A 27,828-nucleotide genomic window follows, 5' to 3' on the forward strand; every position below is an offset into this window, starting at 1 on the left:
CAAAAACAAAAGAAAAGGGAGGAGAGAAGCTTACCGAGGAAGCTACGACCACCGGACCTCTTCAAACGTCACCAAAACCTTCGAAAACCGAAGGTATTTTTCTTAGATTTGCTCCGATCGGGAGCCGTTTAAAAGAAAAAACCATCGAAACCGTCATTAGGACGGTCTGATCTATATTTTAGCATAAAAAAAATTTTTCCGGCCACCGAAGACGGTGGCCGGCGAGCGGCTGCCGGCCGGATAGCTTCTCTCTGTTTTAGAGAGAAGCGAGAGAATTTTCTCTCTCTCAGAGAAGAGAGAGAGAGGGAATAGATGAGAAATGAAGCTGGCCTTTCGGGCCAGCCGATTTTGGCTTTCAATAGCACTTCCCGAACGACGTCGTTTCGGGGAGGGCTATTTGTATAATTTTTTAATTATTAAAACCCGTCCGCCATCCCTCAAATTTGTAAACTTTACATTTTAGTCACTAAATCAATTTATAATCCTTTTAATTTGGTTCTTTAATTTTAATTTTATTTATTTTAGTCCTTTATATTAAAATAATATATATAGGGTAAATAACAGATTTAATCCCTTAATTTTAATAATTAATATTTTAATCTTGAGTTTATATTTTTAATTTATTTTAATCTGATATTCGAATTTTAGATAAGTTTATTTTAGTCACTAAATTAATAAATAAGGAAAATAGCATGATTAATCCCTATAATTTTAAATAATTTATTAGGATTAAGTATTTAATTTTAATTTTACTATAATTTAGTCACTAATTTTAAATATTTTCATTTATTTTATTGCTTTTAAATATATCGTTCTAATTGTATTTTTATTGTTTTAATTTTACTTGTTTATATATTTAAATATTTTTATTATTATTATGTAGTCATAAATAAATATAATAAATAATAATTTATATTTTTTCAATAAATTATTTTAATATTTATTTATCAATATCGAAGAAAAGGGCAGTCTTAATACAACTGGATGTCCTATTCTGGTATTTTAAAATTAAATATTATAAAAAATTATTATTTAATTTTATTCAAATTAATATTTATTAATATCAAAGAAAAATTTGTTTAAGACACCTAGAAGTCCTTTTCCGATATTTTTAAATAAATATTTTTTATATAATTTTGAAATAATAGGATTATAAATTAATTATATTTTGAATTTTAAAATTTTTAATAATAGAGACAATTTATAATAAAAAAAGTATCAATTTTGGGCGTTGTAAGGGTGCTAATCCTTCCTTAAACGTAACCACCCACGAATCCCTTTTTATTATTAAAAAGAACGAATTTTTGGTTATAAACGCAGATCAGTTCATTTTTTAATTGATGTTTTCTTAAAACTCTTTTAAAAAATAATTTTTAGGTATTCGACCTACCTGACCCAAAAGACCGATGGCGACTCCCAAATTATTTTCAAAACCATTTATTCACATCAATTTTCCCGCCAAATGAATATTTTGTGCCCGGACGAAAACCGGTTACGACACAAACCATAAAAGAACTTCGATTACAACACTAAACTTCCCAACTTTCAATCTCTCTGATGATGTACCCGATAACGATGCCATTAAGAATTATGTTTCGTTTCCGATGCCATTAGAACGATGATGGGCCTGTCGATGAATATCCAGCAGCTTTCATCTCCTTGAGCGTTCCGGCTAACCAGTCCAAGCCTTCGTAGAGGCCGTCTCCTCTAAGAGCACAAGTACCTTGTATGTGCCATTTTCGGTTCTTCAGGTCAAAAAGACCTAACCCTTCGCATACCTCCATCGGGGTCATTGCTCCTTTCTGGAAAAAGAAATCATATAATCAGATAAAATGGAACAAATATTTTTTCACGAAGAAACTTGGATGTATGAATCAATGTATGAGCAAGCTCAGAAAATATTTATCGAACACTGCTGTATTCGTCTTAGCTATTCAGCCAAAAGATTGTTATGTCAGATTACTCGAAATAGCATGTATTAGTTCTAATAGTTCATCTAGTAGATTCATTCTGCAATGTACATAGAAATACACAGGTCTAAAACAACTGCAGAAAGCATACCATGTCCTGTTTGTTGGCGAACACCAAGATGACACTGTTGAGCATAAACCGGTCGTTGATAATAGTCTGAAACAATACAAATAAAGAAAAAACTAGACAACGTTAATCCTGAATGTCTAACAAGTTTGAGTACATTCAAAATTTACAACCTGAAACTCAAGTTTAGCTTTCCCAATCCTCTCTCGGTCCAAGGAGTCGACAACGTAGATCTGTACAGACATGTATTAGAGAGAGATATGAATGTTCTTACTTTTTCACTCAGTATTGAAGGACAGAGCAAAATCAATTAGACAAATAAAATCCTATCACTAATCCATCTGTATTATTGAAGTAGTGCCTCCATAGCGACCTTAGTTTCTCTTGTCCGCGGACATCCCAAACTGTGAACATCACATTCTTATATTGAACTTTCTCCACATTAAAACCTGAAGGAGATATCGACAAGAACTCAGTACTCGTATCAACTTGTCTATCCACCTCGAGACAAAATGTTAATAACATCTAATTTAAAGCCAAAGTTTCAACCAAAGACTATATGAGGAATAAGAGAAAAGGGCCATAACACTAATCAATGATATATTGAAAAAGTAAATTTTGAGAAAGAGAAACCGGCTCCAACGAATATAGAAGAAAAATAAATTCATACCACACACAAAATTTAATCAATGATATATCCAATACCACTTTTCCATAAAGAACCTATGGGGACGAAGGCTAGAGAAGCACGATTTCTCTATCCCAAACAACAAACATACTGCTATACGAGGCAGGTGCCTTGGAATTTAACTCAATCAAGGTTTCATTTTGAAAAGGAAAATTTTTAGTACTATGCTTTTAGTCCTTCCTGAAGTGGCACCTTGCACGTCATTTTTAATGAACAAGGGCTGTAAACACGTCAAACGACATATGAAAAATGGGTAGTACCCAGTAAACAAGGCTCACACAATATGCAGGGTCCAGGAAGGTCCTAAAGTAAGCAGCCTTCCACTTGTTCTACGCAGAGATGGGTTTGTTGGGTTCAAACCCATAGGCCATAACCAAACAGATGGAAAGTTGACACTGCATCATCACGCCACGCATGACAAAATCAACAAAATAAAACATGATCCGAGCATTTTCTGAAAGTATCATCACAAAAGTACTTTTAAAAAGAAAATCAAATTATGGGCTAAGTTGCCTACCAATAGTGGGGACAGTTGATAAAACTTCTCCAATGTGCAACTTGTACAATATAGTTGTTTTTCCAGCTGCATCAAGGCCAAGCATCACAACCTAAGCCAGCTCCACAAAAGTTGCGATAAGAAAGGAGAACATAAAGTTGAAAAAAAAGTTAAAAAGAAGTCGACAAAACCAATATCTAATTGTAAGAGTAATCATGAAGTAGAATAGCCTTCAATAAGAGGCTGGGATAAAGAATAATGATGCCCGGATGTGGTACAAAAAAAAGTAAAGACAATGAAAATATGCTACTAACTAAATCCAGAAAGTTGAAAACAATATACTGATATCTTAAATGACTGGCTTGGACTATAGTTTCTAGGCTGAACTCGTTCAAAACATTATATCTCATGTTAAAAAAAATGTAAGTGATACACATTTAAACTGACCGGAATTACAATTTATCTATTTATACCTTAGCACCTAAATTCAACAAACAAGTAAATTATGTCTCTTTCTTACATCAATCATTCTCAGGTTCATAATTCCAAGAACTATTTACTATTTCTAGATTTTCCAACATAGTCTAGTGACAGAGCGGAAATATTAGGTGAGAATTATATTATTATATGCCCTGTGGTAATCACATACATTTCAACCACATAATAAGCATAAAACAACAGTACTGGGAATGCATCAAAACCTAAATGACGTCAAAGTGCATTTAGCATAACTGATAACTTCATGTTTCATCGTTACAGATGAACAAGATAAGTAGATAACTAATTCACATTGGCTAGAATATCTGGTTTAATTGGATTGTTATCAGCTTCCATGGCAAGGAAATCTTTGATACACTGGTTATAATGACAAGAAGACCTTAGCCAAAAGAATTGACCGATTTAAAGAAACATAACCCGTAATTTAATGCATAGGAGGACTCAAAAATGGAAAAGGTCTACCAATCTTAAACGTTCTAGTTCTGCATTATTGATTATACATCCTATTATAATAGAACTCGAAAACAAGAGCTAGTATCTAAGTTTTGCACATTGGTAAACCGACATTTAGTGAGCCTTACCAAGAGTGAAAAATAACAAAGGCAAACTATATAAGTTCTCAATATGATGATTACAGAACCATCCAATTGTTGTATTTTTCATTTATCTCATTAATGTAAGAACAAGCTATATCAAATACTGAAGTTACAAATGATCTATGCAACAAAAAATCTGAATACTACATCAGAGATTGGCACAAATCTTCAAACACAATGTAATGGAAGGCAACGAAAACATTTAGCTAAAAGTCATAAATCTAAATTTCACTAACCAAATTAGAGAAAAAATTACCAAGTTTCTAGCTTGGAGATAAGATCTTCAGCAATTCAACTCTACATTAATTACAAACCAAATATATCGGGTAAAAAGAACCCCTAACGATGAAGATAATTCAGTTAAAAAAAGTAAAAACAATAAGTAAATGGTCAATTATCAGCAAATAAAAAAGAGAGATTGAAAAAAAATTCCCTCATCTCCGAGTTACCAAAGAAGCTATCGAAGAGCTTGCGAAAAGCTTGACCCATCCTTTCAAAAGCTTGAAAAGGACCCTCTTTTTGTTTTGGGGTTTTCTGCTTTCTTCTCTCTCTCTCAAAGAAACCATGAATTCTGGGTTATGAGAGACAGAAGAAAAAAAGAATTCTTTTGATTAAAAAAACTGGGTTTTCCCCCTTGCTGATGATAGAAATAAAAATTTGAGCTTTACAGGGCGAGAGAAAGGAAGGAAACCGTTGTTAGAGAGAAAATTACAGAGGAGAAGGTGGCGTTTGATGGCTAAAGAAAAGGAATAAGGAAATGATTATTTTGATTTTCTTTTCTTTTCTTTCCATTTTCCAAGCTGTTTCGTGGTAGAGGTGGAACCCAAGTGGTCCGAAATGGAAATATTTAATTGCTTATACCTTATTGTGTTAGATATTTTTAGAAAAATAGAAAATATATATATATAAATGGTAAATAATTCAAAATATTTATAAATTAAAATTTTAAAAATACAATTTTAATAAATATTTTTTATTGAAAATATTTTTTATTTTATTTTATGACAAGATATTTTTGATAATATCACGTGTATTTTTATTATGATACATGATATTTTTTTATTATGTCACATTGTCTTAAACTGCAAAAATTATGATAACGTCAAAAATTTATAATTTATATATTTAAATTAGGAAATAGTATAATTATGTGTCTAATCCATAAAAAAAGTTTACATATCTAATTAAAAATATAATTTAAAGCAGGGGCAAATGTAAAGGTTACCTGGGGTAGGTCTACGCTGAAATTTGAATTATTTTATGTTAATTATTTATTTTATTGATGATTTTCATCTTATATAAAAAATTATTATTAATATATATGTGTCCATCTTTTTTTTAATAAGAATGGAGATTTATTAAAATCAATAGTTGACGTACAACTTATGAGCCTCATTAAAAATCTCCCTAAACTAGTTGGAGGAAAATAGCACTAAATAAGAGAACAAAACACACAAAACAGACCAGAAACGAAAGCCATACCAACAAAGATCAACATCACCTAAATAAAGGCAATTCAAGAGCAACTATCACTACCGACCAAAATGAGCAAGAAACTGCAACCATCTAAACGTACAAAAACTAAAAAACAACATAACAGTTCCAACCGAACAGGCTTCCTCGACAACGTCTACGCATACAGAGTTACCAAAAACAAACAGAGACAACAAAAGTGTTTCCAAAAACTCCCAAGCGAACAACCAAAGAGAAGTCTTGATGAAGAAACCACTACCGAACTAGATACAAGAAGAAACCAACAATCCAGCACTAAGCTCTATTTAAAGGCACCAACCTTCAAGAGAATACATTCTGAACAAACCAACAATCACCAACCAATCGACCACTCCACTGTAAAAACCAACAAACCCAGCAATTACAGCACCAACATACCACATCTACCATGGACAATGAACACAAGGCAATATCCACTATCAACAACACCTACCCACCCATCATTTATGAAGGTTACAGCAGTACAACTCAAGACACTGAGGCACATCCTTTTGCATTTGTCTAAACTAGTACCGGAGATGGAATCATTGACAGGGTAAATTCCGTAAAGAAACATATCAGCATGCTCAACCAGAATCAACCCTGATTTGCAACCATACTGAGATGAAAACAAGCATTTTGTATTTGAGTGGACCATACGGGATAACGGGCATGTGCAAACAGGGAAACCAGATTTATTAAAACGCAGATGACTCGCAGGTCACAAGTTGCAAAGACATTACACTGAATCTCAAGGAAAAACCTATATAACCTCCTTATAAGAATAGCATAAAAATAACTCTAAGGTGCCATGAACCATCCCAATTCGATCTTTACTTAGCATAAACCAAAAAGCATTGCAATAAGAGAAAAGAAATGTACAATACCCCCAAAGGCACTCCAATCAGATCAAACTTTTGCCTCCACAAAATCACCTACAATTCTATATTACTCCCACAATACAATCTTACAATCCTAAAAATAAATTTGACTTGTCATCATGTTAATTAAGGAATATGAAGTGTTAGAATTATATTTAGAACATATTGAAATTTGAGTATGATTCTTGATTTACATATGAGGGATAGGATTTTAAGGTTATGGATGGTTTTCATGGATATAAATTAGTTTAAGTAATGGTGGTTAGGTTTAATGACATGGTAGGGGTTTAAAATAAAAGAATTAAATGAAGAATTGATGATTTTCGGGCTTAAAATACAATTTTTGGATAGAGGGAACCGATACCCTATGAATGGGTATCGATTCCCCCCTCTTGAACGAAAAATTCCAGTATGTTCAGGGGGTATCGATTCCCCCTTGGGGGGTATCGATTCCCCCTAAATGAAAAATGGAATTTGGTTCTTTAATTTGGTTTAAGTTATTAACATCAAGTTTAAGGTTTAGGCTTTTGATAGTTGTTTTGAATGTTAATTTATTAGATATTAATCTAACAAGTATACCCTATGAATGGGTATCGATTCCCCCCTCTTGAACGAAAAATTCCAGTATGTTCAGGGGGTATCGATTCCCCCTTGGGGGGTATCGATTCCCCCTAAATGAAAAATGGAATTTGGTTCTTTAATTTGGTTTAAGTTATTAACATCAAGTTTAAGGTTTAGGCTTTTGATAGTTGTTTTGAAATGTTATATTTATGTAGATATTAAGTCTAAACAAGTTCCGGAATAATCAAGGGATTAGGATCAAAGCAAAGCAAATAAGGCTAAGGTGAGTGCAATTTTAATTGTACTTATATTATTGAACGAACATTGGCTTGCGATGAGCTAGTGATGGAGTTATTATGGTAAGAAGTGACTCCTAAAATGTTATTTGATTTGTGATTCTTATATGTGTATGAATACATGAAATGGGCATAGGTTATTATATATGTTATATGATATGCATAGACATAAGAGCATAAAACATAAGATATATGATATGATATACATGATTATATGCATATGTGATGTATGCTATGAGACATGACCAATGTGAAATGAGATAAGCTATGTGATATGATATGAAATACATGGTTACACATACATGTGGTATGTGACAGAAAAGAAAGAACAAGTGATGAGAAATGTATTCATCGTAAATGCCTATAGTATATAATACGAGAGCTATAGGTATAGTTGGCATACCAAGAGTTGAGGGTATTATAGTCCTTCGAGACATAGTGGTCCTACGGGACATATATAGCAGTCCTTCGAGACGAATACTGAACAAATATTTGGTGCCCATGAGGGAATTTATACGAGCTGTGGTGACATCATTAGTGCACAACCTCAATGTACTCACATACCTTTGTTCTCAACAACAATATATATGGGCAATTGAAATATAAACTAAAGTGAAAATGATGCAAAAAGGTAAGTTTCATGTGTGCATGACTTGGTTATATATGTCATATGAAATATATACATGCATATTGAAATATCATGATCAAATGGTAAGAATGCATATTCATGAATCTACTGCTACATGTTTATTTATTGCCTCACTAAGTCTATGACTTAGTGTGTAAGTGATTTACACGTAGGTACCAAGAAATGAGAAGAGCAAGAATAGAAGTAGCAAGGACATTATTATTACTAGAAGATCAGATCAGAAGTAATCGACAAAGTAGGTATTTTGTTGTGTATAGAGTGTTGGCATGTAATAAGTCGTTAATTATGAGCACTCTGATCGAGTTTGTATTTTGTGGTCTTTTTTATGTAAATTAAAGTATTTTGTTTTAAACAAAGTTTTAAATTCCTAGGGTTTTTCTTTAAGAGTCAAAGTTTAAAAAGTCAAAGTGACACATCGGACTCGTATTCGAGTCAGGTACGGTTGGGGTGTTACAGTTAATGGCATCAAAGCTAAGGTTTAGTCGATTTTCTGCATAAATCAGAGTCTAGAGTGTTTTATAAGGTATACATGCCAATAAAATAGTGAAAACTTCTGATCTGATGGAATAGTAAGTATACTGTTATACTAATAGAACTATATGATTGTATTTTTATAGATGTCCAGACTAGGTAGTTCTAGAAATGAAGCAGGAGATGATATACCCGCTGAAAGCAGTAATTCACCTGCCCTGGCCAGGCAGAGTGAAGAACAGACACCCTCTAGAGTGCATGTGAATGATCAAGATGTATTCTTTAGAACTTTAGACGTAGTATTGACACGTTTTCAACCTCCTGTTACTTTAACTCCAAAAATGAATGTTGCAAAAGAGTTGAAGGGTTTAGGAGCTCCAGAGTTTAAAGGGGAAGCCGATGAAGGTCCTGTTACTGCGGACCTTTGGCTTAATGACGTGAAAGTCATGCTTGAGGGACTTCATTGTTCCAATGCTGAAAAACTAGATGGAGTGATTTCCTTGTTGAGCGGACAAGAGAGGATCTGGTTGACCAATGTTATATTGAGGATGTCTAACAATCAAGTTACTTGGTCATTGTTTTTAGAAGAATTCAAACATAAGTACATCGGAGATCAATTTGTTCGACAAATGAAGCAAGAGTTCTTGAATCTGAGCAATGGAATCACACTGTATATGAGTACGAGTGTGAATTCAATAAGTTGAGCCGCTTTGCTGCCGAGCTTGTTCCTACTGAGAATGATGCTTGTGAGTGGTTCGTAGAGGGATTACGTCCTTGGTTGAAGGAAATATTGATTGTATTGAATTTATCTTCGTTTCAAGAAGTAGTCAACCGTGCTAAAGCTCTGGAAAGAGATCGAAACGAGAGATTTGAAAATTCAAGGACTCAAATAGTCAAGAGAACGGGTGCTTCTTCGAGTTCCGTACCGTCAAAAAAAGGCAGAGATGCTGGTTCTCGACCTCAAGCTAGATCAGAGTCAGTGGTATCCTCAGCTAGAGGATCAAATCCGATGAGAGACAGACAAACTCAATCAGTGGGATCTGAATCTGGAAGATTTAACCATAGCCAAGTCCGACAATGCCCACATTGTGGAAAAAATCATTCTGGGATATGTAGAATGATTTCTGGAGCTTGCTTTAGATGTGGGGACACCAGACATTTTGTTCGGGATTGTCCTAGGGTAGTCGATGAATCTGCACAGCCAGAGAGGTCTATTTCTACAGGCCAAAAGGGGAAGAGGTAGAGGCAGAGGAAGAAGTCAGTCAGAGTCCTCTGCTCAACAAGAGATACGTTCCACTGCTCGAGTGTATAATCTCAGGACCAATGAAGATTGGGATGATCCAGAGATTATAACAAGTACCTTTCTGCTGTTTGATAAACATGTTATGGTATTGATTGATACGGGGTCTATATATTCATACATTACTAGTAAGTTAGTGAGAGAATTGAACATTCAATTAGAAGCTACTAACAATGAGGTGATAGTGACGAATCCATTAGGGCACAGTGCTCAGGTAAATATGGTGAGTCGAGGGTGTCCCATACGAATTCAGGGAATTGAATTCCCTACTAATTTGATGGAATTCATATTTGAAGAATTTGAAGTGATACTGGGAATGGATTGGTTATATCGTTATTATGCTAATGTCGACTGTAGAATGAAAAGAGTAACGTTGAGAAGTCCGTAAGAGGTAGAAATCGTGGTGTTCAGTGAAGGGTGGAATCCATTGGCAAATGTAATCTCAGTGATGACGGAAAAAAAGTTACTGCTACAAGGATATCAAGGGTTCATTGCTAGTAGTGTGTTGGATGTAAGAGCCAAAGACAAAGAGATTGAAGAAATTCCTATCGTGAGAGAGTTCTCTGATGTATTTCCTGTAGAATTGTCAGGTTTACCTCCGGACAGAGAGGTATAATTTCAGATTGAGATAATGTCGGGAACAGCGCCCATTACAATGGCACCATATAGAATGGCTCCAAAAGAGTTACAAGAATTAAAGATTCAATTACAGGAATTACTGGAAAAAGGTTTTATTAGACCAAGTGTATCACCTTGGGGAGCTCCAGTTTTGTTTGTTAAGAAGAAAGATGGATCAATGCGACTCTGTATCGACTACAGGCAGCTCAATAAAGTGACTATCAAGAATAAATATCCACTTCCTCAAATCGATGACTTATTTGATCAATTAAAGGGAGTTTCAGTGTTCTCAAAAATTGATCTACGTTCAGGTTATCAACAATTAAAGATTCAAGAGAAAGATGTTCCAAAGACGGCGTTTAGAACAAGATATGGTCACTATGAGTTTATCGTAATGTCGTTTGGAGTTACGAATGCACCAACTGCTTTCATGGACTTAATGAACAGAATTTTTTAACCCTATTTGGATCAGTTCATGATGATTTTCATTGATGATATTTTAATATATTCAAAGTTAGAGGAAGAGCATAGTTCTCACTTGAGGATTGTCTTACAGAATTTACGAGACAATAAGATTTATGCTAAATTCTCTAAATTTGAATTCTGGTTGAATGAAGTGGTATTTCTTGGACATGTAATTTTTGCAGAAAGAGTTCGAGTGGATCCTCAAAAGATTAAAGCTATTCTGGAGTGGGAAGTTCCAAAGAATCTGTCAGAAGTTCGAAGTTTTCTGGGGTTAGCTGGTTATTATCGAAGGTTCGTTAAAAACTTTTCAATAATAGCATTACCCCTAACTAAGCTGTTGAGAAAGGAAGTAAAATTTACTTGGACTCAAGAATGCCAAGAGAGTTTTGAAAAGTTAAAGAATGTTTTGACAGAAGCTCCAGTGTTAGTCCAACCTGAGTCTGGCAAGGACTTTGTAGTGTATAGTGATGCGTCTCATAATGGCTTGGGATATGTATTAATGCAAGAAAGCAAGGTGGTTGCCTATGCTTCGAGACAATTAAAACCGCATGAGAAGAATTATCCGACACACGATCTGAAGATGGCTGCAGTAGTGTTCGCTTTAAAGATATGGCGTCATTACTTGTATGGTGAAAAATGCTACTTATATTCGGATAAAAAAAGTTTAAAGTACTTGATGACTCAGAAAGAGTTAGATTTAAGACAAAGAATATGGGTGGAATTTCTCAAGGATTATGATGTTGTGATTGATTTCCATCCCGGAAAGGCAAATGTGGTAGCGGATGCCTTAAGCCGAAAGACGTTTGTAGCCTTACGAGCTATGGATGCTAAACAATCATTAGGCGGAGATGGTGCAATTTGTGCAGAATTGACTATGAAACCATCATGGTTAGATCGAATTAAAGAATTGTAAGCTAAAGATGAAAAGTGTTCAAAGAAGTTGCAGTAAATAAAGAATGGAGAGTGTACAGATTATGAGATGAAAACTGATGGGAACCTATATTATCAAGGGAGGCTAGTGATTCTAGATGTTAATGAATTAAAGAATGATTTATTAATGGAAGCTCATTGTAGTCCATTAACGATGCATCCAGGAGGAAACAAAATGTATATGGACCTCAAGAGTCGATATTGGTGGCTGTGAATGAAGAAAGACATTATTAAATTCGTATCTAAGTGTTTGACTTGTCAGCAAGTTAAGGCTGAGCATCAGGTTCCGTTGGGACTGTTACAATCAATTTCAATTTCTCAATGGAAATGGGAGAATGTAACGATGGATTTTTTGATGGGGTTACCTTTAACTCCGAACAAAAGAGATTCAATATGGGTGATTGTAGACATGTTGACTAAGTCAGCTCATTTCATTCCGATACGAGCTGATTTCTCTATGGATAAATATGCTGAGTTGTATATTAGAGAGATTATACGGTTACATGGTGTACCTGTTTCCATAGTTTCTGAACGGGATCTTAGATTCACGTCACGATTTTGGAAGTTTTTACATGGAGCATTGGGCACACAACTGAACTTTAGCACAGTGTTTCATTCTCAGAAAGATGGTCAGTCTGAATGAACTATTCAAATTCTGGAGGATATGTTAAGAGCTTGTGTTATCGAATTTAAAGGATCGTGGGAAAATATTTGCCACTTGCTGAATTTGCGTACAATAATAGTTATCAGTCAAGCATCAAAATGGCTCCCTATGAAGCTTTATATGGGAGAAGATGTCGTACACCCTTGAATTGGTATGAACTTAAGGATCGAGAAGTTATTGGTCCTGAGTTGATTCAGGAAATGGAAGAGAAAGTTCAAGTAATTCAGAATAATCTGAAAGCTTCATCTGATAGACAGAAAGCATATGCTGATTTAAAAAAGAAAGAAATTGAGTTTCAAATCGGAGATAAAGTGTTCTTGAAAGTGTCTCCGTGGAAGAAAGTATTGAGATTTGGACGTAAAGGAAAATTGAGTCCTCGGTTTATTGGACCATATGAAATCATTAAGAGAGTGGGACCAGTGGCATATTAATTAGCTTTGCCACCTGATATGGAGAAAATTCACAATGTTTTCCATGTTTCAATGCTTCGTAAGTATCGATCTGATCCCTCCCATATTATATCACCAGAAGAAATAGAAGTGCAATCGGATTTGACATATAAGGAAGAACCGGTCAGAATTTTAGCCCATGAAGTTAAACAATTAAGGAATAAGACTATTCCATTAGTCAAAGTGTTGTGGAGAAATCACAAGGTGGAAGAAGCGACTTGGGAACGTGAAGAGGACATGAAGATTCAATATCCCTATCTCTTTGTACAATGAAAATTTGAGGATGAATTTTCTTAAGGGGGTGAGATTTGTAACATCCCAAATTACGGGTTAGTGACTTTATTGTAAAGTTTTAGAAGTTGTTTGATTTAAATAGGAATATTTCAGTTGGATTAAGTGGTGAATATGAAAGAATTAAAAGGATAGTATGGTAATTTAGCTTAAAAGATATTGTCATCTCTCTATTTAGAGAGATACACGTGGAAGAGGAGATAATTCTCCAGAGTTATATTCTCCTCTTTGTTCTTCATACGTGAGGCTTGAAGCATGAGGTGAGTTTTCTGATTTTTTGGTATTTGTTAAATTAAAAGTTAGGTTTTTGATCATTAGAAGATAACTAAGCTTAAGGAAAGCTTAAGTTATCTTATAATCAAAAGATGAAGAAGTTATAAGAAATTAAAGAAAACGGGTTTTATATGAAATTATGGAAAAGAGTTGATAAGTTGAATTTGAAGTTAAATTTGACTTGTCATCATGCTAATTAAGGAATATGAAGTGTTAGAATTGTATTTAGAACATATTGAAATTTGAGTATGATTCTTGATTTACATATGAGGGATAGGATTTTGAGGTTATGGATGGTTTTCATGGATATAAATTGGTTTAAGTAATGGTGGTTAGGTTTAATGATATGGTAGGGATTTAAATAGAAGAATTGAATGAAGAATTAATGCTTTTCGGGCTTAAAATACAATTTCTGGGTAGAGGGAACCGATACCCTATGAATGGGTATCGATTCCCCCCTCTTGAATGAAAAATTTCAGTATGTTCAGGGGGTATCGATTCCCCCTGGGGGGTATCGATTCCCCTTTAAATGAAAAATGAAATTTGGTTCTTTAATTTGGTTTAAGTTGTTAACATCAAGTTTAAGGTTTAGGCTTCTGATAGTTGTTTTGAAATGTTATATTTATGTAGATATTGAGTCTAAACAAGTTCCAGAATAATCAAAGGATTAGGATCGAATCAAAGCAAATAAGGCTAAGGTGAGTGCAATTTTAATTGTACTTATATTATTGAACGAACATTGGCTTGCGATGAGCTAGTGATGGAGTTACTATGGTAAGAAGTGACTCCTAAAATGTTATTTGATTTGTTATTCATATATGTGCATGAATACATGAAATGGGTATAGGTTATTATATATGTTATATGATATGCATAGACATAAGAGCATAAAACATAAGATATATGATATAATATACATGATTATATGCATATGTGATATATGCTATGAGACATGACCAATGTGAAATGAGATAAGCTATGTGATATGATATGAAATACATGGTTACACATACATGTGGTATGTGACATAAAAGAAAGAACAAGTGATGAGAAATGTATTCATCGTAAATGCCCATAGTATATGATACAAGAGCTATAGGTATAGTTGGCATGCCAAGAGTCGAGGGTATTGTAGTCCTTCGGGACGTAGCGGTCCTACGGGACATATATAGCAGTCCTTCGGGACGAATACTGAACAAATGTTCGGTGCCCATGAGGGAATTTATATGAGCTGTGGTGACAGCATTAGTGCACAACCTCAATGTACTCACATACCTTTGTTCTCAAAAACAATATACATGGGCAATTGAAATATAAACTAAAGTGAAAGTGATGCAAAAAGGTAAGTTTCATGTGTGCATGACTGGGTTATATATGTCATATGAAATATATACATGCATATTGAAATATAATGATCAAATGGTAAGAATGCATATTCATGAATCTACTGTTACATGTTTATTTATTGCCTCACTAAGTCTATGACTTAGCGTGTAAGTGATTTACACGTATGTACCAAGAAACGAGAAGAGTAAGAATAGAAGTAGCAAGGACAGTATTATTACTAGAAGATCAGATTAGAAGTAATCGACAAAGTAGGTATTTTGTTGTGTATAGAGTGTTGGCATGTAATAAGTCGTTAATTATGAGAACTCTGATCGAGTTTGTATTTTGTGATCTCTTTTATATAAATTAAAGTATTTTGTTTTAAACAAAGTTTTAAATTCCCGGGGTTTTTCTTTAAGAGTCAAAGTTTGAAAAGTTAAAGTGACACCTCAGACTCGTATTCGAGTTGGGTACGGGTTAGGGTGTTACATCTTTCATCAAGAATATAGATCCTAGAAAACATCATACTATCCATAGAATAACAGAATCCACCCAAATGCCTCGGAAGCGAAGGAACAAAATCCTTCCCAACAAAAGAAGCCTAACTATAATCTTAAACTCACTCCATCACAGACAAAACAATTAATCTAGATGACTTACACACTAGAAAAACTTAAAACCTCCCCTATCCTAACCCCCACTGCAAGACGAAACAGATTCATAAAAAGCCCCTGAAAAAATGTACTCCAAGACCTCAACAAAAACCACGACAGGGACCTCAAATTCGAATTGCAAAAACCTAACGCATGCCCTACAATTCTCTCGCTACCCTCAACTCAATTCTAATGACACAAACTCCTCAATAACCTTACTTTTAGGACCATCAAACTTAATACCAAGCAACTTAGCTACTGCCAGAGTCTCATCCGCTTCAACATAAGTAGCAACCCACCTATTCTTTAAATCCGAATTTGAAAAAGATATACCTGATAATTCTGAGGATAATAAATCAGACTTCTTCACCTTGGTACTCTTCAACGCTCGATCTCTTCCTCTTCTCTCAGATTTTGAGAGAACATTGCCCAGAATATCCAAAAGAGAATCGAATTTCTTCAACTTCTTTTTTTCTTCATGGACTGAACTGGCAAGAATGACTCATCTTCGAAAGCTCCCTCAAAATGCTCAATTCCAGTATTTTCCTTAATAATTGAATTACCTTTTTCAGTAGAGATGACAGGACCCAAATTAATACCAACATACTCCCCCCCTGAAGCCACCAGAATATCTCTATGTGAATCCATTAGATCTTCAGCCTGTAAGCCCAACCCTCGAGGAACCCCAATTACTAAAGAACCTACAACAAAAGCACCATCCAAAACTATATCCTCCATCTTTGAACCCCCGCCAATAAAAGGCTTAACCACATTTGATTCTACATCCTTAATCTCAACCCCATTAATATCAAATCCTTGTAACCCCACATGGTTAGAGTGATCTGAAATTTGAAAACCAACACTCTCTCTACCTTCATCTATACCACAACCGACCTCGATCGGCTTCCCAACACTAACCTTATTACAATCACCAAGACTATCACTAGAGCATACGACGTCAAAAGACCCACCACCGGACAAGGGTGACACTTTCTTATCATCTGAACTTCCCGACTCAAAAGCCTCCAACGGAACAACGTCCAAATTTGCCGACGAAACATCTTCTTTATCTGCCCCAACCTCTACCTCAGCCTTCTTATCATCAATATCTTTTTTCTTTAGAAACTCATATTTAGACAAATTCACTAATGAATGATCCACCATCCTTACTTCAAGTACTTGAACATCAAACTTCTTATTCTCCACGACTACATCTACAACTTCGTTAATCCGAGCTTCCGTTGAAGTAGAAATCAACATGTTAACTTTCTCACAATCTAAATGATGGCTAACATTTTCTCCAAAAGCCTCAAATCTACCCCACAAGCCAACTAATCTTTTCAAAGTGACTACATTCCAGCAATGCAACGGTATACCATCTATCTCTAACCATACAACTCTTTCCTTATGACAAATAGACTCTGTCCAAAGCAAAACATCCACAAAAATCTCCTTCAAGTAAGACCACTAGAGGTCTTCAAGTATGAGAAACAAATCTTCATCCTCAATGGTAAGCAGAAAAGAGTTCCCACGTAAATGTTGAACTTTAATTTCCCCTAAACCCCAGTCATGTAATCTATCAACGATGCTCCGAACACTACAAACACTAGCCATAACTCCCACCAAACATCTCCTCAACTTTCTTACTTCATCCTCATCAACATGCCCCAAAACTTCCTTTCTGGAAGCACACACTTTGCTAGCCTCCTTACTTCTAGAATTTACGTTTAAGGTTGGGCTTACAAATTTTGATTTCCATGACAACTTACTATGCACACCTTTATCCTTCTGGACCTTCAAAGAATACTTAGCAAAGCTCACTGAAATGCGACTGCCATACACCATAAGACCATTCAACCGCTCCTTAACTCTTTCAACTTCTACTTTATTGCCAACTTTAACGAAACCAAACCTAGAGCCAGCTCGACTCCTCTTCTTTGAAATGTACACACTCAGAACCTCACCACAGCGACCCATAATCTTCCATAAACCTTTCCAATGAATAGTATTTGGTAAGTTATCCACAAACAAATAAACAGTTTTCGATAGAAAACCCTGAGTACTCATATTCTGGTCATCTAAATGAAGGAACTTTTACCCAAAGATTGCTGATTTCGGATTCGTAAAGTTAGTCCAGGCCTAACTTGATCATTTACTGGGATTCAAACGTTCCTCTTCAGATAGGAGTAAAATGGCTAACGTACACGACAACTTTCCAACCCCAGTTGTGTCACAGACTAGTAACTGTGACTTTTTCACAAACACCTTGCATGCAGAAGTAGCAGTCACAACTAAACTTCCAAAAGCAAGCTAATTTAACACAATGCCCACACAAAGGAACAGAATAACTCAATACTACAGAAGTAATTACTAAAGCCAACCAAAAACCAGCAAGCAAACTGCAAACAATCTATAGAAGAAATAATAGCAGTACTAGTTTGGGTAACCTAATTTACTGCTCAAAGTGCAATCCCGCCATGAAACCCTACAATGATCCCCTCTAAAAACCCAAGCGATCCATCTAACCCTAGTAACCCCTAATCCCAAAAAACTTCACCGTCGTTTCATTTGGAATTTCTATTTCGAATAAAATCAGTGATTCATTTCAAAAATAATAATAATAATTCAACTACATATAATGTTAAGGTTTAATGTTATGTGTCCATCTTAGAATAAGTATTTTTGTATCCATCATTGATAAAAAGATTAATAGTTGAATAAATGTATTTTATTCTTTATTTATTTTCTATATCAGTACGATGAGATGAGATAAAAAAAAAGGGAAAAAAAGTCTAAAATATATACGTACAATTTTGACTAAAAAATAATATATGTGGTACGTATCTAAAACATGTGTTAGTATGAACATGAATATCACCGTATGCTGTTAACAAAATTATAATAAAATTTACAAATAAACTAAAATAAAGTTTATTGTTATATTGCTCAGATACATAAGCATGGACATTTTCAAACATTTAAGCTTTAAACTATAGCTTGCAAGTTCATCAAATACTCATTTCACATGGAAACACCAATCACCAGAGGTACCAAAGTACTAATCATCACTTTAATCACTTCCCCATCCCATGAAAATTGTGAAAACCCAGAGCTGCTCTCAGATGGTTGTAGTGCAGGCACCATAAATTCATCGACAATGTCAGGAGTAAGAAATGAGTCCGCCAGTGGTGGTAACGGCGGCAGTGAATCCACCAGAGAGGATGGTGGTGCTACAGAACTTCCACCGTTGAAGCACGCATGTAGAGATACATTACTCACCGGGCTTAGCATCCCATCGATACCATGACATCGAATGGAACCAGAGGTGCATATATTCGGGCTGATGATTATAACATTGTTGAGGACAAAACTCCTTCGGTCACCACCGTTCGCAACACCCATCATATACTCGGTTAACAAATTGGGAATGATCGAACCCATCGGGATGTACTAAAGGTGCTCGAAGATCAATGGAGAAGGGATCGAATGACGTTACAAGAATACGTAGACTTTATTTTCAGGGATTCTTGTTTTTGACAACATCCGATCGTTGGAAATTAAAAAAGTGATGTTCCCAAAAAATTTAGGATCTAACGGTGACATGTTGAGAAGCATTACGAAGGTGTAGTAGTTCGCTCTTTGCATTTCTTCAGTGGCGATGCGAAGGTCTCGATCATCGGGAGGAAGGGTCGTTGGAGATGATGATTTAAAGAGTATTATTAGGAGAGCAACAATGGTGATCATTTTGGGTAACGAGACAAGTAAAATTTTCATGTAGATTTTTAGGTGGTGCTATAAAAGGAAGGTATAATTGTGGGAACATGCTTATGTGATGCCTTAACAAACTTACCACACACTTCTATCATGTAATTTAGTATTTTAAAAACTAAACCACCATATAATTATGGGAAAATTTTTATTTTTGAATTTAAAAATCTTAGTTTTAACATTTTAAATATATAAACTACCTTCAAAATCAATAAAGGCATGCCTATGGAAGGAAAAGCATATGACAAGAATTTGCTATATTTATGGAAGAAGGGGAGAATGCAAAGAGTGAGGGTTTCAACAATTAAAAAAAAAAAGAATTTAATAACAGAAATTTGGTACACCCAATTGAATACTATATGATACCATATCTAAATAGATAGTTTAACAGTGAAGATGAATTTAGTTACTATTATTATTATTCAAGTATATCGACTATTCGTTTAATAATTTAAACAAAGATTAATCTTTTTGAGTTTCATATGATTATATGAACAATAAAACTCTTTCATAAAATTATATTTTATAATTTTAAAATTGAAATTAAGTTATTTAAAACTTCACTTGGCCCTATGATAATAATAAATAAATAAAAACCCTCAAATTTCAATCTAAAATTTAAAATTTTGAACAATTTGGTTAATTGTTAACCTCAAAAATGGAATCTTATCGTTTGCCCCGCGCCATTTCCAGTTCCATATCACTTATTTCAGTTGAAAACAAAGAAGAGCAGCTCTGCTCCCTCTGAACTTAATAACGGAACCAGCCATGCTCGTTGCCACACCCCATTGCTTATCTTCTTCTAATTGTCTGCCTTTTTCCATTTCTCGAAAACTCAAGTTTTCCCTTTCGACAAAACCGCGATTCAGCACCTGGGTGAGTAGTCGAACTCGGTCCGGTCGACTCTGTACAGCCAGTCTTATTACCAGTCCTGACTCATTCGAAGTTGGTCGACTAATTGGCAGCTATGGTTTCATGAATGTTACTAGGTAATTCGATTTTCTCATCATTTATTGAACAGATCAGTCAGTTACCTGAATTGTGTTAGATACGTTTGCTAATGAACCTGCATGGATATGGTTTCGGAAGCTACTGTGACGGACTCGACAAAAATATATTAGAAATTTAAGGAGTTTGAAATTATAAAATACAAGGGATATGAAATTAGATCATAGAAAATACAAAAAAAATAGAAATTTCAAGGGGTGCTACCGTAACCCGCCACCTCGGTCCATCTCTGGGCATAGGAGTATGTAAGATTCAACTTGAATCTGCAACTGGAAAGCGTTATTCTTGATTTACTTTTTTTTTTTTTTTGAGACAAATTTTATTGAATGATGACATGGAAAAAAGTTTGAATTTTTATTTCCAGCTATTCAGGGTTCCAGGCAGGGGCAGATCTTGAATTTTCTTCAGGAGATTTGGGGCAATTAAGAGTTCAAGATGTTGGAGAAGGGAGTGTAAAAATCAGGTGCATTTCTATGGATATATGCATGTAGGGGTGAGAAAAATTGACTAGAAAAAATCGAATTTTTCGACTGGACGTTTAAAAACTCGATTTAACTTGACTTGATCCAATGCTCACCCCTACATGCATGTGGACACAAATAAGCTGAATATGTTTGCTACTGTTAATGAAACTTGCAGAATCTTTTCCATCTTCCTGCTGATGCTATTCGTGCCAGTCCATCTGCAGGTTATATGAAGGAAGAATAGCTCAGGGTCCATCCAAAGGCACACCAGTGATCTTTAAGGTGATATTATTTATATATTTTTTATTAATACTCATTTTTTCAGCCATAGTTTCCCATCTTAGGCTCTTAGGCTACACGGGTGTTAACCATTTCGTTATTTGTATTCTCTTTACTAAAACCTCTGGCTGTGAAGGTCTACCCTGGACAACGAGCCGCTGGTATCGAGGCCGATATGATGGCAGCCAATGAACTCAATGCACATGCTTTCCTCCAGGTAAAATGATGTGGAAGTGGAACAATAAGTTTCAATCACAGAAATAAAATTTTTGTTTCTTTTGGTAATTGAAAATTGAAGGAATGGTACTCTGATTTTATCTTTGATCATGCATCTATTTAACAGAGCAGTTCTGAAGGTATATGTAAGAATCTTCTATTACTTCTTGGTGGATTTGAGACAAAAACAGGGGAGCAGGTCTGTCATTTTATATAAACTATATGTGAGTTTTCGAGTTGCTTTTTTATTTTCAGTAACTTAAGAAATGAAGTAGCTTTTTCTGTACAGTGGCTAGCCTTCCGTGATGATGGTAAATATAGTGCAGCTGACTTTGCAAAAGCAACTAGTGAGAAAGTATTGAGAGTCCTTTCTCTACAAGAAAATTCTTGGAATCCTTTTGAGAAAGAGCAGGCGTTTAAACGCAGAACATACTTTGTCATTAGGCTATTTCAGGGTGCTATGAGAGGTTTAGCCTACATGCATAATCATGAAAGATTACACCAGAGTCTTGGACCGGCTTCTGTTATACTCAAGTATATTGGTTGACAATTTTCATTTGAAATATGGGTTTATCCGTCCTTAAAAGAGATTTAACCAACCTTTCATTGAATGATGGCAGTACAATAGTAGAAAGAGATGCTGCTTATCTGATTCCAAAGCTTCGAGATCTAGCCTTTTCTGTTGACATCAGGTATTGCGATGTTGATATTTGGCTTTACTTTGTTCCCTGGAATAAGTTGGTTGGTTCATTGTTGGCTAAAAAAGAGAACCGCTAACCAAGCTAAAACAATCCACTAAGGATATATTGTTTCCCTTTAGACTGCCGTTGCAAAGTATTGCCTGTACTTAATCATGGTATACAGAGCAAGATAATGATGGAATGGACTTAGTTTTTACAAGAATTTTGAATGTTTTAGATCCCTTTACATTTCTGAAGGGTGCAAATAATCACCAATCTTGTTGAGAATAAGGTTAATGATCCTGGATATGAGCATGTAATATATCATCTATTCAAAAGATATAGGAATACATCTCAATTCCCTTTTTGCTGGAGTATTCTCGTTAAAATGAGGGAAATGGACCGTTAAATATTGCTTGGAATTGCTCTTGTTTTTCAAAATAGTGCCTATTTATATCCAATGATATGCCATTTTGCTTTAGCTTTTCATCTTTGGAAGAAGGTCCTAGCACATTCTCAGAGGGTCTTTGGAGAAGGGCATCTTCTGCTGGTGCATTTACGCCTATGGAGAAAAGATCCTTTGGAATTGCAGATGACATGTAATGTTTTGATTTTCGGTGACACTTCCCTAGCCGTTTTTATACCAGAAATTAATTTTTCCCTCTAGACAGATATGAAGCAGGTCTTCTTTTTGCGTACTTGGCTTTTGTTCCATTTTGTGAAGCAGGCATTATGGATGGCCTTTCGTTGCAAGTAAGCAATTCCTTTTAATGTGTCTTTGTTCTTCCGGTTGTATATAATTATAAGCATGATCCAAAAAGAAAGAGCAATTTTCTGACCAAACTAATTTCGATTTCATGTAATGCCAGCGGCTTTTGGAAAGCACTTTCAAACTCGATGTCATGGCTACAAGAGAGTAAGCCTTTCGAAATTCCAAAACTACTGCTTGTACTGAGAGGCATATAGGTCCTTTTATTATCGATATGATCAAATCCAGTTCATAGGTCTATGAAGTGTTTAGCGTCTATCTGTAATTACTTACAGATATGAAAGCTGTCACATATGAAAGCTGAGAGGACTTGTTTTTTGTGTATAAACTGTAAATCTGGTCTCACTTCTCTAATTTATGAAGTAAAAGTTTCGAAGTTTTGCCTACATGTAGATTATTTTGGACAGCTTTGGAGGAATATAAAATGGTTCTCTCTCATTTACTCGACATATCTTGTGATGAACTGGAAACGTGTTCGAGTCTTATCCTTGTTTCAGCCATAGCACATTATTTGTTTTGTGAAACCATTTATTCCTCCATTGTATTTGTTTCAAGTTTCACTAGTTACTTCATTCTTTTCTTCTGGAGTTTTTGTGCAGGTATTGTTTGGCGGATGACCGGTTGTTAGAAGCTGTCAAATTTCTCGATTTGGGCGATGGTGCTGGTTGGGAACTACTTCAGGTTAGTTTCAATATGGGGATAGTAGATATGATGTGTATTTTAATTTTTAACCAGTAGCCAACGTTATCTATCATCTTTATTTGCAATTGGACTAACAGATTTTCATCTTCTTGCAGGCAATGCTGAATCCCGACTTTCGAAAACGTCCAATAGCAGAAGCAGTCGTTAATCATCAATTCCTGACTGCTAATGTTCTCTGACTTCCGATGATTTAAGGTACAGCATGCGTAAAAAAACGTCGCAGTCATCACATATTTCATTTGATGAGAACATTGTGTTCTGCATGCTTATGTATACATAGACTTATATGAAGATTTAGTATGTGTTCATGATTATCTAATTACCAAAGGTAAATGGCCCTAGGAATCTTTTGATTCGGGTTCGAAGTATTTTGCACGGAGAAGGTGTCCCTGAGGTAAAACTTAAAAGTACTCCGATCGAGTAGGAATTATGATAGATTGTAGGAAGAATCTTGAACCACCTTTCGATGTTCATAGGGTTGAAAAATATTATCTCGAAGTCCAGATCCATCTTCTTCAACTTTCACTGCATGGTACCTTTGTTCATTGATGCTTGTGCAACAGTAAAATGGTACGCTGTTAGTTCCAAGACTTGGAAATGCAGACACAGTAAAAAAATATGTAATCCGTCCCTCCGTCTTTTCCTGACGTAGAATTCATCTATTTGAAGTTACAATTTTGTTTATGGCATAAAACGGTTTAATTCCACATTTCATCCTTCTACTCTACAAAAATCGATAAGGTTTATTCCTCTCCTTTAACTCAGAATATGGATCATTAGTTCCACTGGCCATCATTATCGACTGAAGTCACAGACCAAAGAGAGCTAAGATGCTGAATTCAATTCTCATCCTAAAAATACATTCCATATCATATTTAAATTATTCGTGTAATATGTGCGCGATTGTTTTAAAATTTGATTCATGTATTTTAAATATGGTCCACGTCATATTTGGACAGACATTTAATGCTCAAGTAAATTGTTAGGTCGATGAAATGACATAAACAAAATTATATGGATAGTTTGAAGACTTAATTAGAATTCTTTGAAGTTTGAAGATCAATTATGTAAAAAATATTGAAAATATATAAATTGATAATAAAAAAGAATAGGAAAGGAAACGTTAAGAGGGAAAAAAAAGAATGCTGAATTTATTTATGTTATATATAAATTTCTGTGATTTAGCAATGTTAATTAAATAGCAATCAACATATTTGGCAAGGTAGGTAGAGTTGGTTGTTTTCCGAAGGTCAAATAGTATACCTACTAAATATCATCATATCCCTTCTCACACAAGGTTAACTTGTAATTAGGGATTTCTCCCTCAAGTTTGAAAGTAAAAAATTATTATTTTTAATTAATCAATAATATTTAATCTATTAATCGATTAATCCAAATCGAGTTTTGTAGAGACTCATTACAAGGGCAATTATTCCAATCCAATTTGCTTCATTCGTAAATGTCGGAATTTGAATCCCAGACATTGCTTAAGGAATCTATATGTCATTTGATTTAGTTATAATAAAAAATCGACAATTATTTTTTCAAGTAAACGGGCCTCGTCAAAAATCTCCTCGTAACTCAATCGAGCAGAAGCTCGACTAAAATAGCAGAAGGAAGAAAAGAGTACCCAAGATTCTAAAATCAATAATTATTATTTTCTGAATAATCTGGAGTGATTAAAATGTAGTGTCGGTTTAGAATCTTTCTTAGTCATTGATAACACACATCCTACAATTGCAATTGTTCAAACTCTTAATCTCTAAGGAGAATAATATTTCCTTTAACCATTGAACCATGATTATTTTTAATTTATCGTCGTTTATCCTTAATTAAAGACACACGATAATAAATTAAAATTAGTAATAAAAAATATTTATCATTAGTATATCAAATAATTATTTAAATATGTATATATATTTACATTTTCCTTCCATCCTAAGGTTAATAATTATTGAATTATTCTTATGTTTGAAATAATTTGTATTTAATACAATATTTTTTAAAATTGAAATAAGATAATCATGAATGCTGAATATCAATTAGTAAGTGGAAATAATCTTACCTAATGAGTACCAAATAGTCTCGACTTTATTTATCATGAGGAAGATGTAGCTATCTAATAGCTTAGCAGCAATGCCTTTATAATTTAATTTTTTATTTCTCACTTTTTTAAGAATAACTTAGTATATTTTAAAAAATAAAATTGCTAATAAAATTTTGGAGAAGTAGTTTTTCAATTCAATAATTATTTTTAATTAAATTTACTATTAATTCTTAAAAAGAACTAAATATCTTTTTGTGGAAAAATAAATATCCTTAGTTATATTATACATTTACAATTAACTAATTATAATTATTAATATAATTAAACAAATTAATGTCATTGACTCATAAACACCATCCGAAGCACTTTTTCAAGCCCTTTCCTAATTAGAGGGAAAATAGGTTACTTTCTTTCGTAATCAATTTCGTGTCCAAAATTATTCACAATTAACTTATTTTATATTATCTTATTCTTAATTAACAATTATTCAATAATATTATGGTCCCTTTTTTTTCATTGTACACAATACAATTACAATAAAATATAACATTTACTCATTATATAAGAATAATTTATTTTTATTTACAAATAACACAGTATAACATTTACACAATATATAAGAATAATTTATTTTTATTTACACAATGGACTATATCCTATGTTTCTATGTTCATCCCATTTGAATCGAATGAAATACCATTTTTTTATAAGGGGAAGAGATATCGAACTGGAAACTTGATTAAATACTTAAATAATAGTAGGTTATCGATAATTTAAATATATATCCGATACGAAAGCTTCACTTAACTAAGAGATGGACCATGACTGTGATGATGCCTGGCTGCAATTCAAGAAGAAAGAATGGATCATAAGAGAGTAAATGAACAGAATTAAGCAATTTGCATTTAGTACTTACTCTATAATATCCCTCCAGTAATGGTCACTTGATACATCATCCATTAAATCTCCCCAAACTTCAAAGTTAGTTGAAGGGGATGAAGGGTTAGAGATCTTGTTCGGGTTAATCTTGTTTTCGACGACGGTGGGTCGATGTTGCGGCGAGGCCGAAATCAATGCCGGGAGCTGATGAGGATCAGGAGGAGTACTCGAAGTTGGAACATTGACAGCAAATGATGAGTCTTTCATTGGCTGCTGCTGATATTCTCTCAACTTTGGTTGATATTGTTGTTGACAAGCCTCCAAGTTGATCAAATTCGACTGCAATTTCGTAACTTCAATCGGGGCAAAGCTGCCGAATGGAAGATTACCGGTATTCGCTCCGGGCTGTGGATTTTCTGGGAAAGTTGGTCCGGATATAAGGTTCATCGCTTCGATCGTCGAAGGGTTGCCGAGGATTTGAACCATGTTATGCAACAAATGGAGCTTGGTCAGCATTGCGGCATCCCATTGTAGCCTGAGAGCATTGATATCCAAAGGATGATTGTTCATCATGTTTTTGAAGTTGGCAGCATCAAGCAACTGCGGCAGGCTAGCTAGAACGTCGAAATGATTGGTCCTCGGCTCATGAGTCACCGGATCGATCCCCATTTGAAGTAGCTTCTTCCTCAAATGCGTGTTCCAAAAGTTTTTAATCTCGTTATCCGTTCTTCCGGGTAGATGACTCGCTATCGCAGACCACCTGCAGCAGGTTAAGTTCATAATCATTTATCATAATCGTAAATTTAGTACTGACGAGTACAAAATAACAAAATAAATAAGTAGAAGACGTTACTTATTGCCAAGAACCGCGTGAAGATTGATGATGGTTTGCTCTTCCTCATCGGAGAACTTGCCTCTCTTGATATCAGGCCGGAGATAATTAGTCCATCGAAGCCTGCAACTTTTGCCACACCGGTTCAATCCGGCTAAGCTCGGAAGTGCTCTCCAACTTCCGTGCCCGTGTTTCCGAATGTAATCGACGAGAATCTGGTCTTCCTCGGGCGTCCATGGCCCTTTCTTAAGGCCATTATCTTCACTTCCAGGCGATCTCCCCATCATCTCTGCAAAATGGGAAAAGAGTGTGATGATGGGAGATTAGTTAGTCCTTGGAAAATGTGAGAAAACTGGGACTTGTTTATATAGTGTTTCGAATGTGGATTGATGTTTAGGAAATTCAAGACAAAATTGGAAAAGGGTTAGGGTATAAAAGAAGCATTTGTCTTATAACAAGATGTCATCTTTGACATGCAATTTTGATAGTATTTTACAAAAGGAAATTACTCCTTTAGCCTTGTAGAATTGCACTACCACAAAACTGTTCTA

At 34.7% G+C, this 27,828-nt stretch overlaps 4 protein-coding genes across 6 annotated transcripts; 1 reads left to right on the forward strand and 3 right to left on the reverse strand.

The window, feature by feature from the left end:
• Positions 1–1,439: 1,439 nt before the first annotated feature.
• LOC120177237 (ADP-ribosylation factor 1-like 2) lies at positions 1,440–5,049 on the reverse strand. Of its 2 annotated transcripts, none has more exons than XM_039183458.1 (6): positions 4,765–5,049; positions 3,243–3,333; positions 2,371–2,486; positions 2,211–2,270; positions 2,062–2,127; positions 1,440–1,802 (listed from the first exon to the last, which is right to left on the reverse strand). In XM_039183458.1, the coding sequence occupies exons 1-6, from the start codon at positions 4,879–4,881 to the stop codon at positions 1,611–1,613; spliced, it is 642 nt and encodes a 213-aa protein (XP_039039389.1). In that variant the 5' UTR covers positions 4,882–5,049; the 3' UTR covers positions 1,440–1,610. The 2 variants fall into 2 exon arrangements, with proteins under 2 accessions (XP_039039389.1, XP_039039390.1); XM_039183459.1 differs by having other exon boundaries at positions 4,748–5,034.
• Positions 5,050–18,534: 13,485 nt separating this feature from the next.
• LOC120177176 lies at positions 18,535–19,377 on the reverse strand. The gene has a single exon (XM_039183398.1). The coding sequence runs from the start codon at positions 19,072–19,074 to the stop codon at positions 18,655–18,657; it is 420 nt and encodes a 139-aa protein (XP_039039329.1). The 5' UTR covers positions 19,075–19,377; the 3' UTR covers positions 18,535–18,654.
• A 703-nt stretch (positions 19,378–20,080) lies between these two features.
• LOC120177183 lies at positions 20,081–23,925 on the forward strand. 2 transcript variants are annotated; one of them, XM_039183407.1, is made up of 13 exons: positions 20,083–20,390; positions 20,774–20,872; positions 21,098–21,155; positions 21,289–21,369; positions 21,496–21,567; positions 21,658–21,902; positions 21,989–22,060; positions 22,531–22,647; positions 22,720–22,801; positions 22,918–22,964; positions 23,417–23,498; positions 23,615–23,714; positions 23,848–23,925. In XM_039183407.1, the coding sequence occupies exons 1-12, from the start codon at positions 20,170–20,172 to the stop codon at positions 23,696–23,698; spliced, it is 1,260 nt and encodes a 419-aa protein (XP_039039338.1). In that variant the 5' UTR covers positions 20,083–20,169; the 3' UTR covers positions 23,699–23,714; positions 23,848–23,925. The 2 variants fall into 2 exon arrangements, 1 of the variants encoding a protein (XP_039039338.1); XR_005521390.1 differs by lacking the exon at positions 23,848–23,925 and having other exon boundaries at positions 20,081–20,390; positions 22,720–22,797.
• A 2,359-nt stretch (positions 23,926–26,284) lies between these two features.
• LOC120177181 (transcription factor MYB53-like) lies at positions 26,285–27,596 on the reverse strand. The gene is made up of 3 exons (XM_039183405.1): positions 27,299–27,596; positions 26,483–27,205; positions 26,285–26,407 (listed from the first exon to the last, which is right to left on the reverse strand). The coding sequence occupies exons 1-3, from the start codon at positions 27,562–27,564 to the stop codon at positions 26,374–26,376; spliced, it is 1,023 nt and encodes a 340-aa protein (XP_039039336.1). The 5' UTR covers positions 27,565–27,596; the 3' UTR covers positions 26,285–26,373.
• Between the last annotated feature and the right edge of the window lie 232 nt (positions 27,597–27,828).

This window comes from Hibiscus syriacus, unplaced genomic scaffold (assembly GCF_006381635.1).
Source record: "Hibiscus syriacus cultivar Baekdansim isolate YM2019G1 unplaced genomic scaffold, ASM638163v2 tig00112285_pilon, whole genome shotgun sequence".
In the NCBI taxonomy this organism is placed as follows: Eukaryota; Viridiplantae; Streptophyta; class Magnoliopsida; order Malvales; family Malvaceae; genus Hibiscus; species Hibiscus syriacus.